We start from the raw sequence: 17,720 nt of genomic DNA, 5'->3' as shown, positions 1-17,720 counted from the left end.
ATATCGAAATAAAAATATTTTTAAATGAAAAATAAGATAAAGTACTTTTGATATTCTTCAGAGAATTGAAATTCCAATTATAAATTAGAAGAAAATATACTATTAAATTAAGTAAAATATTACTATAAAATGAAATACTAACACACATTTAAAATAAAAATATCTATTTAAACTAAGCGAATATAATTACCATATAACTAAATAGTAACACTTCTAAATTAATAAAATGTTTATATATAAAAAGGAATTTGCACAATTGCCGTCCCGGTGGTGGTAGCCCACTTCCACGTCCAACCACCGCATTCTATTTGCTACTTGGATTATATGCAATGGAATCTCACATTGGAATCTCCCCGTCGTCAATTTGGACCGTTCGATTGTCGTTGAAATAGAATCCTTGCCGTCCATCACTACCCCGCTACCGACAAAAGACGTCTCGTCATCACTCCTCTTTCCCCACTATTTTTCTACTACCAACCCTCTTCGATCTCTTCGGAATCCTCCGTCCTCCTATCGCCATGGCCTCACTCACCGCCCCAGGGATCGTCTCCTTCTCCCTTCGCTGCCGTTCCAGGAATCATTGCTTCGGCGAGCAGTGTTCAATCCCGCGGGCGGCGGACGGTTCTGCGTCTGTCGCCGGATGCTCCTCGTGGGGTTTGAAAGCGGCGAACCTGGGGGTTCCCATGCTAGCGACTCGAGCGTCGTCTAACCTTTACTCCTCGGTCGAAGAGGGGAGTAGAGTGCTGGAGGAGGAAGAGGAGCCGGGGAGGCCTTTGAGGGTTGGGATCATCTGTGGTGGGCCGTCGGCGGAGCGTGGCATCTCGTTGAACTCCGCGAGGTCGGTTCTCGATCACATACAGGTTTGTTGGTTTCTCGATCATTGGGAAAAAAATGTTCTTTGTTTGGATACTTTTATTATGTCCGCATTGTGCTATCTGGGGTTGATTTTTTGCAGATGAGAGATTAGATAATAGAATTTTATGTTGCTCAACCATTTACCTAAAATTATTAAATCTAAGTCAATATAAGTTCACTTTTCTAAACTTACGAATTCCTTCATTAGCTCATAACTTTCCATGTGAGACTAATTTAAGGTGTCGCAATCTCCCCAGTAAGGATTGACGACCCCACCAAGATTCTGAGTCTAACTCATTGATCTTATGATCACATTCCTAAACAACGCCAGCTGAGGCCCAATGATGGATTCTATTTCCAATGGCGTAGTCAGGATCATCACTTGCCCTGGGCTAAATCTTAGTTCAATAGCTCCATCACTAACCCTGGACTAAATCTTAGTTCAATTGCTCCATCATTGATGTTCATATAGGACCTATTCCGATATTGACATAAAATAATATTGTCAAAAGTGATTGTTATAAAAAAAATTGGCTGGGCTAAATGGGCTGGAGCCTAGTGCAGCCCTGAAATAATATTGCAAGGAGTGATGGATACATGGAGATTATCTGGGCTGCACTGGGCTAGAGCCCAGTGTAGCCCAGCCTTGGCTACGCCCTTGTCTATTTCCAAACGTCTCATAATGTATAGGAGGATTAGGTGAATTCTGTTACCAAATGAGCATTTATATCATCTGTGGCGCCCAATGGCGGCTTCACCATTTTGTTGACTAGTATTTCCAAACACCTCACTATGCCTAAGATGAGGTCAGCTTTCATATCAATTGTCACAACTATCCAGGTGGAAGAATTGTCTTATTAACTTTTAGACTCAACAACTGGACTTACTTAAGTGAAAGTTAATTATAGGCCACTTATAAACTTATAATCATCCTTCATTAGCTCACAACTTCCAAGATGGGACTAATCTAGAATGTCACACCTCATCACAACCTCGAGGCTAGACATGCTAAAGTGCTGAGTTTTATGAGCATCCATCCCTAGACAGGTCCAAATGATCTCTCCACCTCCACACAAGAAATATTAAACTCTATGGAGGACATAAACAAAGATATGTGCTGATACTATTTGTTTACTAAGAGCTGATATTCTGAGTTTGAGAGTTAATAGACCCTTGTAAAGTAGGGGAAAGGTCTCCTAGAATCAAGTTGCTTAGATAAAATTAAGAAAAACAAAGAAAATAGTAGAGCTGATTAAATCTGTATGTTTGATTTCCATCTGTTAAAACAAGAAGTTACCTATAATATAAATAAGCACATGGATTTACATTTTTCTAGAATGGTTAGTTAATAGACGAGTTGGTTGAGCCATGAGTTTGCAACCAATGTTGGTGATTCTAGCCGTGCAGAAAAATCACTTAAATATGAGCAAAAATTTACTTAATTGCTAAATAAACATGTGTTTGTGCATAGACTATTTTCTTTGCTAATGCTTTGCTAACTGTCTTTTTTCTGTGCCAAAAATATGTATTGTTATTCATATGTGAATATCACATATTAAGTTCTTCAATTTCTTCTTGTGTGACTGACATTGTGTTCCTTCTCTGTATTATGTAACAGGGAGAAGATTTGCATGTCGTCTGCTATTATATCGATTGTAATCTCAATGCATATGCCATTTCACCTGCCCAGGTCAGTTTCCTGCATTATAAGTTTCATGATACTGGAGCCAACTATAATATTAATAACAAATTTTCTGTTCTATATTTTTGTTTGTTTGTAACTTGTGTCTAAATGGGCATTGGTCTAATGACTTTCGACTGATATATAATTGTTTGTTTGGATGGTGTTCACAACTTATCTCAATACATGACAAAAGTTGTGTTTGACTATTGTTTCAAGATTGCTATTATGTGGCGACTGTCATTTTGTTTTTAATATTGTTATGCTTCCTATTGTGGAGTACTGGAGTTTGCCTCTTCTGTGTCTATATATTGTATCAGATCATTAGCATTTATAGTAATCCTTTATCCAATGGGCTTGCAGTTATACTCAAATACTCCTGCAGACTTTGATTTCAAACTAGAGAGGTAAGCTTCCAGAATTCAGCTCAATGAATTGTAGTTCCTTTGTGATGACCTATTATCTGACAAAAAACATTTGCAGCCTTGCACAAGGTTTTCACTCTTTACACGCCTTTGTTGAGCATCTTGCGGTTTCTGTGGATATAGTTTTTCCTGTAATTCATGGACGTTTTGGTGAAGATGGGGGTATTCAGGTTAGTGTTATGGACAATAGTAATTCACACAAAAGACTGTCACATAACAGTATTCAAGATGCCATTAATCTTAGTCTATTCCGTCTGCACTTCCCATGAATATATTGACTATGAAATCATTCAGAACCAACAAATGTTTGATTGTGGAAACACCATAATGTTGTAACTTGCTTGATGCAAATATGTGTGGCTAATGTTCTGAAGCACAGTTTGATTTCACATCATGTGTGCATGTTCAGGAGCTGTTGGAGAAAGCTAATGTTCCATTTGTAGGCACAACTTCTCATGTATGCCGTCAGGCATTTGACAAGGTAAGCCATCTATACTGCTGTTGTGAATATGTATCATGATTGATTGTGATATTCACTCCCATCAACTAGTACCAGTTTTCTTGTCTACTTCTCTTTACTATGAAACCCTATCCATCATACAGATATTTAACATTACTATGCAATAACTGTAATGTTTCTGTTGTCATTGCTTCAAAATCCCTTTCCAATTTCACTAGTTCCCCTTCTCTTTCAGATTTCAATGCTTCTCCTTCTCTTTCCTATTATCTGCTTCCCCTTCTCGCCTTCTAATTGGATTGTGCTGATATTGCTTCCTATCTTACAAAATGTTTCTTTGCTGAAGTTATCAAGCTGTCCTTTCTGCTGCCTCAAGTTTTGGGCCTTTTAGCTTTGGTTTTTTCTTTTGATTCTTCTTTCTATAAACATTTATCATGCTGACAATTGCTGGATGCAGATAAGGTTTTATCATTCTTTCAAGCTCACTGAAGTTTTTCTAACAATATTTCTTATCAATTTCTTTATTGCTTTTGCAAATTATTTTGCAGTACAATGCATCCTTGGAGCTAAGTAGACAAGCATTTGTTACAGTACCCAGTTTTCTTGTTCAGGTTTGGCACCATTTCTGCATCTTTAAAGGCATTCTTTGGTTGAGTGGATGCTTTGGCTATCTAATTTTATCTGAAATTTGTGAACATACATGGAAGGAGTTATTGCCTTTTATTTTATTTTTTTTATGCCTCCAAGTTATGACTTACTCCCAATACTTTCTACCAAGATCTTTTTTCCTTTTATCTCCTTCTGCTCTAATTTTCTTTTATCGACATTTTGCATCTCTTTGCAATTTTATAAATTATGTTTTTTGTTAAGTGTCTATCTCTATTAAGAAAACTTGGGTGGACTTTGAGCAAACAGAAAATGAGGAAGTTAGGGTGCTCCAAACCAGCATAGATTAGATGATAACGTACTGATCATCTATGGAACTAGCATCATGTAAAAAACCGTCAAAGTAGCATTTCATTTCAAATCTGGATAACAAAGGTTGTTGCGGTTGGGACACTCCAGAGCTAGAAAATCTCTTGCTTGCTTCATAGATGTTGTTGCAGCGGATAAACTTGAAGCGACAAATTCCTCAATGCTAACACTAGGATTTACTTGGTATCCACCTCAAGAATAGGTAACTAATCCAAGGATCCACACCGAGCACACTCTCTACTATCAAAAACACTCCTTCTCGGAAACAATCCGGAGGTGGAGAAACCTCTTACAACTCACACAAGTGATACAACTCAAAACAAGAAGTAAATACACAAATATAAATGAAAAACCTTCTTGTTTGATCTCTTATTGCTTGTGAATGTCTCTTGTAAGTTTGGAAGTGCAGCAACACCTCAGCCCTAAGCTTCCAAGAACTGGCAGAGAAGATAGAGTGAAGAGTTAGCTTCGTTTGAACTCATCGTCGCCTTTATATCGACACTTTTAGGGCTTCCAATTGATTGCCACGTCAGATCCAGTTGATCCCAACCGTCCAAACCTCGCAATCTGCTCAATGGTCATATCCCAATCAATTGACCAATTGATTGGGGAGGCTTGGATCGATCAACCAGAGCACCTCTATGCTCTCGCAGATTTCCTCGAAATTGATTGACCAATCGATTCCGGTCGCCTCGCACCTTTGCGAGAAAATCTTCCCCAATCAATCGGTTGATCGATTGGAGTGTCCCAATCGACTGGTTGATCGATTGGAGTGTCCCAATCAATTGGGAAACCCTCTGTGTGTTTTTGTGATAGCCTCCCAATTGATCAACCGATCGATCAGGCTTGGGCCAATTGATCAACTGATCTATTGTCTAGCCCTATTTTGTCAAACACAAGTCTAGGGTTCCACTTCCAACATCCGGTCAACTAAGACCTATTGGAACTCATTGCTTAGCATCTGGTCAACCTTGGCATGTTGAGATTTCGTCACCAAGTGTCCAGTCAATCTTTTGACCCACTTAGACTTCTCTCCTTGTGCAAAGTGTCCAGTCAACCTTGATACACTTGGACTCATCGTCTCGTGCCAAGTGTTTGGTCCTCTATGACCCACTTGGACTTCCAAACACCAGGTGTCTAGTCAGCCTTAATCCACCTGGATTTCCATTGTTAGTCTTCACTCGTCAGGATTTCCCTTCTGCCTAGCTTCACTCACTAGGACTTTTCACCTGGCTTCACTCATCAGGATTTTCCAACTGCCTGGCTTCACTCACTTTCTATCACCTAGCTTTACTCACTAGGATTTTCTCAAACTGCCTGGCTTCACTCACTAGGACTTCCTCACCGGGACTTTACACGTGTCAAGTCAACCCACTTGGATTTTCATCTTCTGCCAACCTTCCCGTTGGACTTGCTCTCGCCTAACTTCCAGTTAGGACTTCCCAGTCAAATATTTGGTTATCCTTGACCTACTTGATTTCTGGTCAAACTTGACCATCAATTTCCATATATTGTCAAACATCAAAACTCAAATATCAAGATTCAAACTTGAGTCAACTCAAGACTCAATCTTAGTTAAACTGGTCAACCTTGACCTTGGGAAATTTCACTAACAATCTCTCCTTTTTTGATGTTTGACAATACGTTTAAATTAGGCTAATCTCATAATTTCAACTTTTTTTTCATGCCAAAGCATGAATGAGGATTTCCTACATTCTCCCCCTTTACATAAGGATTTCACAATCTCCCCCTGTGGACATGGAGAATTTCCTAACTTAAACATTACATTTTCCCCTTTTGGCACACATCAAAAACTCTTCTCCGTAAGAGTTATCTGATATTGTTCACAATCTTACTTGTTGTTCACAACATCACTATGAAAGTCTCATACCCTTCATTGTGTCCAATGCTCACCGTAAAGCATACTTCCATTATACAATGCTCATCCTAGAGCATTCGCAATAATTGAGAGGTTTACAACCTTCCATTTGTTTCATGAAAAGTAAATTCATGTCTTTAAGGAGTAGCCCCCCCTCAAAACACGCTCTAACCTTTTGTCATTGCACCAACAATGATTTGGAGTTCCTAAACCTTTAGGAAACCCAAAATTTGAAGTATTGAGGTTTAAGAATCAATATTGAATTCAAACCTCTGCCTAAACTGCAACTTAGTCTTCCTTAACCAATTCATTCTTGTTTTCATCATGAAAACTACCCTTAAATGTTCATAAATGAATTTCATAGGGTTAAGGATGGTTAACATGACTAAAAGTGGCTTAGTCGACTAAAATCAAATCATTGTAGCCCAAATCAGCTTTTCCAATCGATTGAAGTTGGAACTCAATCGATCGAAGCCACTCAATCGATCAACTGATCGATTCTGCGAGCTTCTGTTTGCGGGAAATGCACTTGAATCGATCAACTGATTGATCAAGGCAGGGTGATCGATTCCGCAAGCTACTGCTTGCGGAAAACCCCAGTTCAATCGATCAACTGATTGATCGAACATGCCCGGATCGATTGGGTTTATTAAATTTCTGATTTCAAAATTAGACCGAATTTTAGAAATTTCTAACTAATTCTACATTTATCAAAAATTCACTAAATTTTGTATAGGCATTAGTTATGCCATATATTATCAAGGAAAAATAATTTTCTATGAAAATACATCTCTTTTTCAAAGATTGACACAAACTTGGAAACTCTTAAAAACTTCAATGTTTTGCTCTAGTTTGTGTCTAATTAGACAATGATGATTCCATCAAAAGATAGTCTTCACCAAGATTTTTCAAGAGTATTTTGAAATGATTTTCAAAATCAATTTCCAATCATGTTCTTTGGGCTAAATGCACATGACTTGTACATTAGCTTTCCTAATGATTGGATAACATATAAATTATGTGTTTTAATGAATTTAAAACTCAAAAACATGCACTAATTCAATATCTTAAGTTTTGTTCATCCTCCCAGCATCTCACTTGTATCTAATGTGCACTAAAACACATACAAGTCACCTTATAGTTCTTGTGAGATGTAGATTTTGGTTTTGCCCTAAATTAAGGGATCATATCTAGGCATTTTAAAATTGATCATCCACCTAGGATGTCACTTGTTGATTAATGTTATTGTCCTTAATTACAAGGAATTAAAATAATGCATGATGATTTATGACATACATCAAAATGAATAAGTTTAAAAAGAAAACATACTATAGTTACATAATGTATGTATGGTATGACATGATATTTTTGTTTTTCATAACAATTATGAATGCAAATTTATGATGTCATGGCATATGATGAGCAAACAATCATGGCAATTTAGCATAAATAATATAGCTAGATTATCTATCTAAGTATCTCTATTCTTAAACCAATTGCTAAACTTAAATAATAGACATAAGTTGCCCCTTTCTTCTCAAGAAATGTCAAAATCTCAACTTGGCATTTCTTTTTTCCTTTAATCGAATTGTGTCAATTTAATTAGGTCCAAATCTTTAAATTTTGGCACATTTTACTCTTCCAACAAGAGTAACCAATTAGACCTTCTCATTTTTAAGGAGTACAAATACCTTGAAAATGTCCTCCAAGTGTCAACTTCTTTAAGGTTAGGTTAACTACCCTTTCAATTAAAGTTAACACTCTCTAGATCCATCTAGAGTATAGAGAACACACTCCTAGAAACCCAAAATCGATTGGTGTTCCTTGGGTGTTCTAGGTATTCACTAGGGATAACTTCCCTTGATAGCTTCCTAGACTTCTTAGAAGCCTTGGTCATGCTCGACTTTTCTAGGTCAACTCTAGGGAGAGTTTCCCTTTGACTTTCTTAGACTTCTTAGAAGCCTTAGTCATGTTGATCTTTTCAAGGTTAATTTTAAGGTGGCCTCCCTTGTAACCTTGACTTGACTCCTAGACCTAGGGTTAGTTCTATACTATATGGAACTCTATGGTATGAAGGCTCATTCTTCTTGGCTTTAGGTTTGTATCGCAAACCTCTATGGCCATTGAATGGCTCTTCCTTATCTATTCCTAGGTCTTGTCCATTTTGCCCTTTAAAGATATTCTCCATTCTTTTTATGTGTTTTCCAATTTATCAAGCCTTGACCTTTAGGCTTGGTTTTCTATTCTTAAATCCATTTTTCTAAATTTCCTCTGGCATTTCTATTTCTAGGCCTATATCTAAGATCCTTAGAATTATTGCCTAAATTATTATATACCTTCCTAACCTTAGGTGAGGTAGTCTTAGCATGATATGCCACATTTTTTCTTTAACCCTATCATGCCTCCTATTTTCATGATAAATTGCATTAAGATGATAAAGATTTGAACTAGCATGCTTTTTATCATGACTCAAAGGAATTGATTTAATAAATGATACCTTGGGTTTGCTCTTGAGAGCTCCTTCTTGAGTTGAGCTTACTCCTTTGTTCTTGGCCGGTGTCTTCCTCTTAGGACATTGATTTTGATAATGTCCTTTTTGATTGTAAGAGAAGCACCCAATGTGCTCCTTGCCTTTGCGAACCACGGAATCGACCTCCTTTAGCTTTTCTTTACCCTTAGGTGCTACTTGACCCTTCTTCTCGGTCAACTTAGGACACTTTTGTAGTGTCCTCTTTCCCTACACTCAAAACATATAATGTAATTTTTATTATTACAATTTGAAATTTTTATACCTTCACATGTAGGGATGATACTTAATCCTTCATTTGATTTTACTTGACTTATGGAGGTGACATCATCTTCCTTTCCATTTGACCCGGAAGTAGAAGCCTTTTCTTGCTCCGGTGTCAATGAATGATGCTCCCCCTCAATCCTAGAGGTGGAGGTGATACGAACCCCATCAACAAATGTGATGGAACCCGAGAGAACGATGGATATAACCCCAAGAACTAGAAGATAAGAGTGTGAGTCTTGACCCGTAATCAAGAACCAAGCCTACGAAGGAAAAGGAAATGCCACACCAAGGGTGATAAGTTTCGATGGGTTGAACGCCACGTGAGTAAACTTGATAAGTTCAGAAGTCCTTTCAAGAACTAAGAGAGCACACAAATCTCACCAAATTTAAGTTACTTCATATGAAGATGTCCCTCCCTTATATAATGGGAGTGAACAAGGAAGAGTACAAATTAAATCCATGCATAATTAGAGTTCCAATATCCTATGCCTCATGAAAGCTATCTAGGAACCCAAAACAAAATAAATGCATGCATAATTAGAGTCCCAATATCCCATGCCTCATGAAAGCTATCTAGGAACCCAAAACAAAATAAATGCATGCACAATTAGAGTCCCAAGTCACATGCCTCATGTAAGTAACCTAAACTACTTAAGTCTTCATGCATAAACGAGTTTCCATGCTTATTAGCATTCTTCCGTTAAGCGCGACCGAGTCATGGATGGATACGCCCGATTATGTGGATTAAGTCGTGACTATCAGTTGAGATTATCTTGTTCTCTCCTTGAGTTCTTTGATTAGCTCATTTAGCGCTTCCTTGAAACTCTTTGCTCGAAGCCTTGTAATTGGGCCTTCCGGAAGTGACAAATGACCTCTCGTAGCTTCAGCCCTTGGGCATACATTATTCTCCTCTTCTTGAAAAAGATTTGTCCTCGAATCATCACCTGCATCAAACGGGGACAAATCAGCAACATTAAAAGTAGAATGTACACCATACTCACCTGGTAGTTCAAGTTTATAGGCATTATCATTGATGCACTCCAATACTTGAAATGAGTCATCCCCTCGAGGTAGAAGTTTAGAACAACATTTGTCCGGAAATCGCTCCTTTCGGAGGTGCAACCAAACCCATTCTCCCGATTCAAACACAATTTTCTTGCGCCCCTTGTTAGCTTGTTGCATGTATTGCTGGGTTCTTTTCTCAATATTCAGTCGTGCTTGCTCATGAATAATTCGGCCTTCTGCTTACCATCTAAGTTTATATGCTCACTTACAACCAAAGGAATCGAATCTAATGGTGACAAAGGATTGAAACCATAAACAATTTCAAATGGAGAAAATTGAGTCGCAGAATGTATGCTCCTATTGTAAGCAAATTCAACATGAGATAGACAATCTTCCCATATTCTCAAATTCTTGTTAATGACCGCACGGAGTAAAAAGGACAAAGTTCGATTGACCACTTCAGTTTGCCCATCAGTTTGGGGGTGACAAGTAGTAGAGAATAACAATTTAGTTCCTAATTTCCCCCACAAAGTTTTCCAAAAATAACTCAAAAACTTTGCATCTCTATCAAAGACAATGGTCCTAGGCATGTCATGTAACCTAATAATCTCTTTAAAGAACAATTCAGCTATATGCGATGCATCATCAGTTTTATGACATGGAATGAAATGCGCTATTTTGGAAAACCTATCCACCACAACAAAAATTGAATCTCTCCCCCTCTTGATCCAAGGTAATCCCAAAACAAAGTCCATTGAAATATCAGTCCAAGGTTCACTAGGTATAAGCAAAGTAGCATACAAGCCATGGAGTTTTAATTTAGACTTGGCTTGTTTGCAAGTGATGCACTTCTCACAAATTCTCTCCACGTCACGTTTCATACGAGGCCAAAAGAAATAATCCTGTAAAACCCCTAAAGTCTTAGTAACTCTAAAATGACGCATCAAGCCACCACCATGGGCTTTCATAGTAAACAATTCACGCAGCGAACACATAGGCACACATAATCTATTTTCACAAAATTAAAACCCATCATGCATATAGAACTTACCAAATGCAACCTTATCACATGCTTTGAACACATCAGAAAAATCAGCATTGTTAGTATATAAATCCTTGATATATTCAAATCCAAGTAATTTCGTATCTAAAGTTGAAAGTAAAGCATGCCTTCGAGATAATGCATCAGCAACCACTTTCTCTTATCCTTGCTTGTATTTAATTACATAAGGAAATGTCTCAATGAATTCCACCCATTTAGCATGGCATCGGTTCAACTTATGTTGGCTCTTCAAATGCTTTAGAGATTGATGATATGTGTGAATCACGAATTCTTTTGGCTATAGGTAATGTTGCCATGTCTCCAATGCTCTCACAAACGCATACATCTCCTTGTCATATGTGAGATAGTTGAGAGTGACTTCACTCAACTTCTCACTGAAGTAAGCAATGAGTCTCATCTCCTGCATAAGCACATCACCTATACTAACACCAGAAGCATCACATTCGATTTCAAAGGTTTTAGAAAAATTTGGTAGGATTAGTAAAGGTGCAGAACTTAGCTTTTGTTTCAAAGTGTTGAATGTCCTCTCTTGCTCCTCTCCCCACTTGAATGACTCACTTTTCTTGATGACTTTAGTAAGAGGAACTGCAATATTGCTAAAATCACGAACAAACCGTTTATAGAAGCTAGCCAAACCATGGAAACTCCTCACTTGGCTAATTGTTGTCGGTGTTGGCCACTCTTGGATTGCTTTCACCTTTTCCTCATCCATCTCAACGACTTTAGAACTAACAACAAAACCAAGAAACACAATCTCTGTACAAAAGGAGCATTTATTGAGGTTAGCAAAAAACTTCTCTTTCTTTTAACACACTTAAAACTGACTTTAAATGTGTCACATGCTCTTCTAAGTTTTTACTATAAATCAAAATATCATCAAAATACACAACTACAAATCTACCTAAGAAAGTACGCAAAACATAGTTCATCGAACACATAAAACTGCTAGGAGCATTAGTTAAACCAAAAGACATTACTAACTATTCATATAAGTTATGCTTAGTTTTAAAACCAGTTTTCCATTCATCACCTTCCTTTATCCTAATCTAATGATACCCACTCCTAAGATCAATATTTGTGAACACACAAGAACCATGCAATTCATCAAGTATATCATCAATCCTAAGAATTGGATGGCGATACTTTACCGTGTTATTGATGACTCGACAATCCACACACATCCTTCATGTTCCATCCTTTTTGGGAACTAGTAGCACAGGCACGGCGCAATGGCTCATGCTTTCTCGAACATACCCCTTCTCCAATACTTCATTAACTTGCCTCTGAAGTTCCTTTGCTTCCTCCGGATTGCTTCTATAGGCAGGTCGATTTGGAATGGATGCACCGGGTAAGAAGTCGATTTGTTACTCAATTCCTCTAATCGGAGGTAAATCATGCGGAACCTCTTCAGAAAAAATCATCTCGAATTCTTTAAGAGAGAAACAATAATACTAGGCAAAGAATCATTAAGGTCGTTAGTGCTCAAGAGTGTCTCCTTATACAAAAGGATAAGGGATGGCTGATTTGAAAACAAAGCTCGTTTGTTCTCACTTTTTTTTTTTTTTTTTGCATAAAAGCTATTTTTCTTTCTCTCTTCTTTTTTTTTTTCCTTTCCCACTCCTTTTCGCCCTTTTCCTCTCATTTTCTTTTCTCTCAATCTTTTTTTTCCTCAATTTCTTTTCTCTCAATTTTTTCCCCTCAATTTCTTTTCCTCTCTTCTTTTCATTTGCTTTTTATAATCTCAACCGGTCCTCCATAACTTGTCTTGGAGTTAATGGTATAAGAATAATAGGTTGCCCCTTTAGAGTAAAATTATTTATAAGGCCATTATGTGTTACCTTTCGATCAAATTGCCAAAGTCTCCCCAATAATAGATGACATGCATGCATAGGAACTACGTCACACAACAACTCATCTTCATATTTGCCAATGGAAATTGCTACCAAGACTTGCTTTGTTACCTTGATTTCACCACAATAGTTTAGCCACTGGAGTTGATAAGGACGCGAATGTTTCCGAGTAGGTAGTGACAATTTCTCCACCAAATCAATACTTGCCACATTGGTACAACTCCCCCCATCGATAATAACACTGCAAACCTTGTTATTGACAAAGCAATGAGTATAAAACAAGTTCTCCTTTTGATTATCTTCTTCTTCCTTAGCTTGTAGATTGAGTCTCCAACAACAGCATGTTGCTCATCATCACTGTCCTCCTTTTGTGGCACTTCTTCAACCATTTCATCCTCATCTTCTGACTCAAGTTCACCTTGGGTGTTTATTACCATCACCCTTTTGTTTACACATTGACTAGCTATATGACCATGTCCTTGACATTTAAAACACTTGATATCATGAGTTTTGGAAGAAAAGAACTCGCAATTACCTTGAGTAGCAGATGTTGTGGGTTTGGGCTTTTTGAAGGGTTTAAACTTTGGCTTATTTTGCAGTTGTTCTTCCTTTCTTGGAGTTGTCTGCCACATGTCGTTAGTAGTTATTGGTTGCCCCTTCCTAGCCAATCCTTTCCGCTTGAGTTGTTCTTCCACTTTTAGTGCTTGGTGAACCATGTCCGACAGCTCTACATAATGCTGCAATTCAACAATATCAGCAATTTCTATGTTTAAACCATGTAAAAATCTGGCCATGGTGGCTTCCCGATCTTCATCGACATTAGCTCACATCATGGACAACTTCATCTCCTTGAAATATTCATCCACACTTTTGGAGCCTTGAGATAACCTTTGAAGCCACTGATATAAGCTTCTATAATAATGGTTGGGTACAAACCTCCTTCTCATCAACACTTTCATCTCCTCTTAAATGGATACAGGTTGCTCTCTATTCCTTCTCTGAGTCATCACTACTTGATCCCACCAAATAATAACATAATTAGTGAATTCAATGGCAGCTAACTTCACCTTTTTAAGCTCTGAAAAATCATGACAGTCAAACATTTCCATCTTAGTTTCCCATTCAAGTAAGCTTCTGGGTCATTTCTCCCTTGGAAGGTTGGAATCTTCAGCTTAATCCCTCCTAAATCATTATTTCTTCTAGGCCCGTTTCTATCTCCTCAATATCCAATCCTGCCTCGGTTGTCATTTTGCTCATAAAAGTCTTCCACTAGCTCTTCATCTTCTTCGACATCAACCCCTTGAGCATGTCTTTGTTGTGGTATAGTAGAACGGTCTTGTTGATGTCTTCTTGGTGTCTCATCCTCCACTCGATCCAACCTCTTATAGATAGATTCTAATTCAGCCCTCATCATTCATTCGCTGCATTTCCCCATCAATGCTTGCAGTTGCAGGTTCGGAAGTCGCCTAACCCCCTCATTTGCTCCATCCTCCTGGTTGTTGGACATGTCTACAAAAAATAAAAGAAAACCTCACAAGCACTCAACTCACGTTTGGGTGGTAGACTCTCAATTGATGATATCTCTTAGTTCTTAATCAAACTCTAGAATAAATCGGAATATCACATAACAATTCAACACATACCACCGAAGCTTATGATGATAGAATTTTAAGAGAAAAATGAAAGAGTAGAAGTTTGAGAGTAAGGGAAACAAGAAATGGATTGTTGAAGATAATCACTTTGATTTGCACAAGCGGCTTCTTTTTTTTTTGGCTGAGTTTTCTTTCGTTTTTTTTTTTTGAAGAATAGTAAGTAAAGATAGATTTAGTACTTACCTTTGAACCGAAGCTCTGATACCAGATGATACGAACCCCACCAACAAATGTGATAGAACCCGAGACAACGATGGATAGAACCCCAAGAACTAAAAGACAAGAGTGTGAGTCTTGACCCGTAAACCAAGAATCGGCATGAACCAAGCCTACGAAGGAAAATGAAACGTCACACCAAGGGTGATGAGTTTCGATGGGTTGAACGCCACGAGAGTAAACTCGATAAGTTCAGAATCCTTTCAAGAACTAAGAAAGCACAGAAATCTCACCAAAACTAAGTTACTTCATATGAAGATGTCTCTCCCTTATATAATAGGAGTGAACAAGAAAGAGTACAAATTAAATGCATGCATAATTAGAGTCCCAATATCCCATGCCTCATGAAAGTTATCTAGGAACCCAAAATAAAATAAATGTATGCATAACTATAGTCCCAATATCCCATGCCTCGTGAAAGCTATCTAGGAACCCAAAATAAAATAAATGCATGCACAATTAGAGTCCCAAGTCACATGCCTCATGTAAGCAATCTAAAATACTTAAGTCTTCATGCATGAACGAGTTTCCATGCTTATTAGTGTTCTTCCATTAAGCGTGGCCGAGTCATGGATGGATACGCCCAATTATGTGGATTAGGCCATGACTAGGAGTTGTGATTATCTTGGTCTCTCCTTGCTCATAGTCAACCCAATGTTCTTTGATTAACCCATTTAGCGCTTGCTTGAAACGCTTTGCCCAAAGTCTTGTAATTGGGCCTTCCGGAAGTGACAAACACTAGGTGTCCAGGCAACCTTGACCCATCTAGATTTTCACTGTCTGTCTTCACTCACCAGGACTTCCCTTTTGCTTAGCTTCATTCACTAGGGTTTTTCACCTACTTCACTCATCAGGATTTTTCACCTACTTAGCTTCATTCACTAGGGTTTTTCATCTGTCTTCACTCACCAAGACTTCCCTTCTGCTTAGCTTCACTCACTAGAGTTTTTCACCTGACTTCACTCACCAGAATTTTTTACCTGCCTAACTTCATTCACTAGGGCTTTTCATCTGCCTTCACTTACTAGGATTTTTCAACTGCTTGACTTTACTCACCAGGACTTTCCATCACCGAGCTTCACTCACTAGGATGTTCCCAAACTGCTAGACTTCATTCACCAGGACTTCCTCATTGTCGGGACTTTCCACACCGAGTGTTAAGTTAACACCGATCCACTTGAATTTTCATCTTTTACCAACCTTCTCGTTGGACTTACTCTCGCCTAACCTCCAGTTAGAACTTCCCAGTCAAGTATTCGGTCATTCTACCTACTTAACTTCCGGTCAAACTTGACCATCAATCTCCATATATTGTCAAATATCAAAACTCAAACTTGAGGGGAGCCTTGGCGCAACGGTAAAGTTGTTACTTTGTGACCAAAAGGTCATGCGTTCGAATCCTGGAAACAGCCTCTTGTAAAAAGCAGGGTAAGGCTGCGCACAATGAATCCTTCTCCGGGACTCCTCATAGCGAGAGCTTCGTGCACCGGACTGCTCTTTTATCAAAACTTAAACATCAAGACTCAAGCTTGAGCTAGCTCAAGCTTAGTCAAATTGGTCAACCTTGACCTAAGGAAATTGCACCAACAGTTATAACTTATTCTCATAATGAATGAAGATTATCACTATGCACATTTAGGGATTCTATATCAATGTTCTATAGAATTCATATTTAGAAGTTTGTCCTAAATAAATTATTCAGTTAAATTGCTCCTGTACATCTCTAAACTTTTATTTATGATTCTCTAACTACATTTTGATTGGTAAATGCAGTTCCAAGGTTCTAGCCTGTTTCTATTTCTGATAGACTCCGTGATAGGTTACTTCAATGGAATGGATTCTCTTAATATGTTTTCTTTTTTCATATGCAAATTTAGGCAACTCAACCAAATAGGGATGAAATGGAACAATGGTTTGAAAGAAATTTTTTGGACCGGGAAAAAGGAAAAGTTGTGGTAAGCCAATGATTTTTTTGTACAAGAATGTACAGACATGTAATACAAGTTTTCTATGCACCATGTGTTTTAGGTGAAGCCCACTCTTGCTGGATCAAGCATAGGTGTTGTTGTTGCTTATGGTATTGATGATGCCATTGAAAAGGCAGTTAACATAATAAAAGAGGTAATTTGTTTCTGATTCTCTGTTGCAGTAAATATATGATATGAAGAACATGTATTTCCTTCCTTAACCTGAGTTTATCTGTGGCAGGGCATTGATGATAAAGTCCTTGTTGAAGTTTTTCTTGAAGGAGGGATTGAATTTACAGCAATTGTCATTGATGTTGGAATGGATAATGATGTCAAGCCAATTGTTTTACTTCCAACTGAAGTAAGTCAACGCCCTTGCTTTTCTTAGATAAAACTTTTTGGTTATTATGTTTATTTAAGATACGTGGAAATCTGAATGACAGTGATATTTTTCTCTCAAGAGTATGTAAAATTTTTTATTGTCAATTATAACATCCAGAATATTGAGTATTATTTGACAGATATTGGGAGATGTTACTACTGTCATGAAATGTTTGTTCCTGACAAGTTAAATCCTGTAATGAAGAGTTGCACATTTTTTTATTGAGATGCATCCACATCGAGATCCATTGTCAAATCTACTTGTCTAACTAGGAAAGCTAAACATATAAATTCCTTAACTTATCCATGTACTTACCTTAATAAGGTTTCACATGCTTGCATGTGAAACCTTACTCTAAGTCTAACGTGCTTTATCAGTCCCCTCAGATTCTTAAGTGGCATCTTGTACCTTTTTTCCATTAAAACTTGGGTGACACCATTTGCTGAATTAGAGATATTTAGAAATTAGATTGGGTATTGCCAAAAGGAATAGGTCAACTAACAATGGTATGTGTATTGT

General features: G+C 37.8%; 1 protein-coding gene across 2 annotated transcripts in view; it reads left to right on the top strand.

Moving 5' to 3' along the window:
* Positions 1-472: 472 nt before the first annotated feature.
* Positions 473-17,720, top strand: part of LOC122009769 — a 31,926-nt gene continuing 14,678 nt past the window's right edge. For both annotated transcript variants that reach the window (XM_042566051.1, XM_042566050.1), the window contains exons 1-9: positions 473-860; positions 2,474-2,545; positions 2,900-2,943; positions 3,020-3,131; positions 3,371-3,442; positions 3,967-4,029; positions 16,730-16,807; positions 16,881-16,973; positions 17,061-17,180. In XM_042566051.1, the coding sequence (XP_042421985.1) occupies positions 519-860; positions 2,474-2,545; positions 2,900-2,943; positions 3,020-3,131; positions 3,371-3,442; positions 3,967-4,029; positions 16,730-16,807; positions 16,881-16,973; positions 17,061-17,180 (996 nt within the window). In that variant the 5' untranslated portion in view covers positions 473-518. The remainder of the gene's footprint in view (positions 861-2,473; positions 2,546-2,899; positions 2,944-3,019; positions 3,132-3,370; positions 3,443-3,966; positions 4,030-16,729; positions 16,808-16,880; positions 16,974-17,060; positions 17,181-17,720) is intronic.

Source organism: Zingiber officinale, chromosome 8A (assembly GCF_018446385.1).
Source record: "Zingiber officinale cultivar Zhangliang chromosome 8A, Zo_v1.1, whole genome shotgun sequence".
In the NCBI taxonomy this organism is placed as follows: domain Eukaryota; kingdom Viridiplantae; phylum Streptophyta; class Magnoliopsida; order Zingiberales; family Zingiberaceae; genus Zingiber; species Zingiber officinale.
Note: the sequence above shows the minus strand (reverse complement) of the source record. Positions and strands in the feature narration are given on the sequence as shown.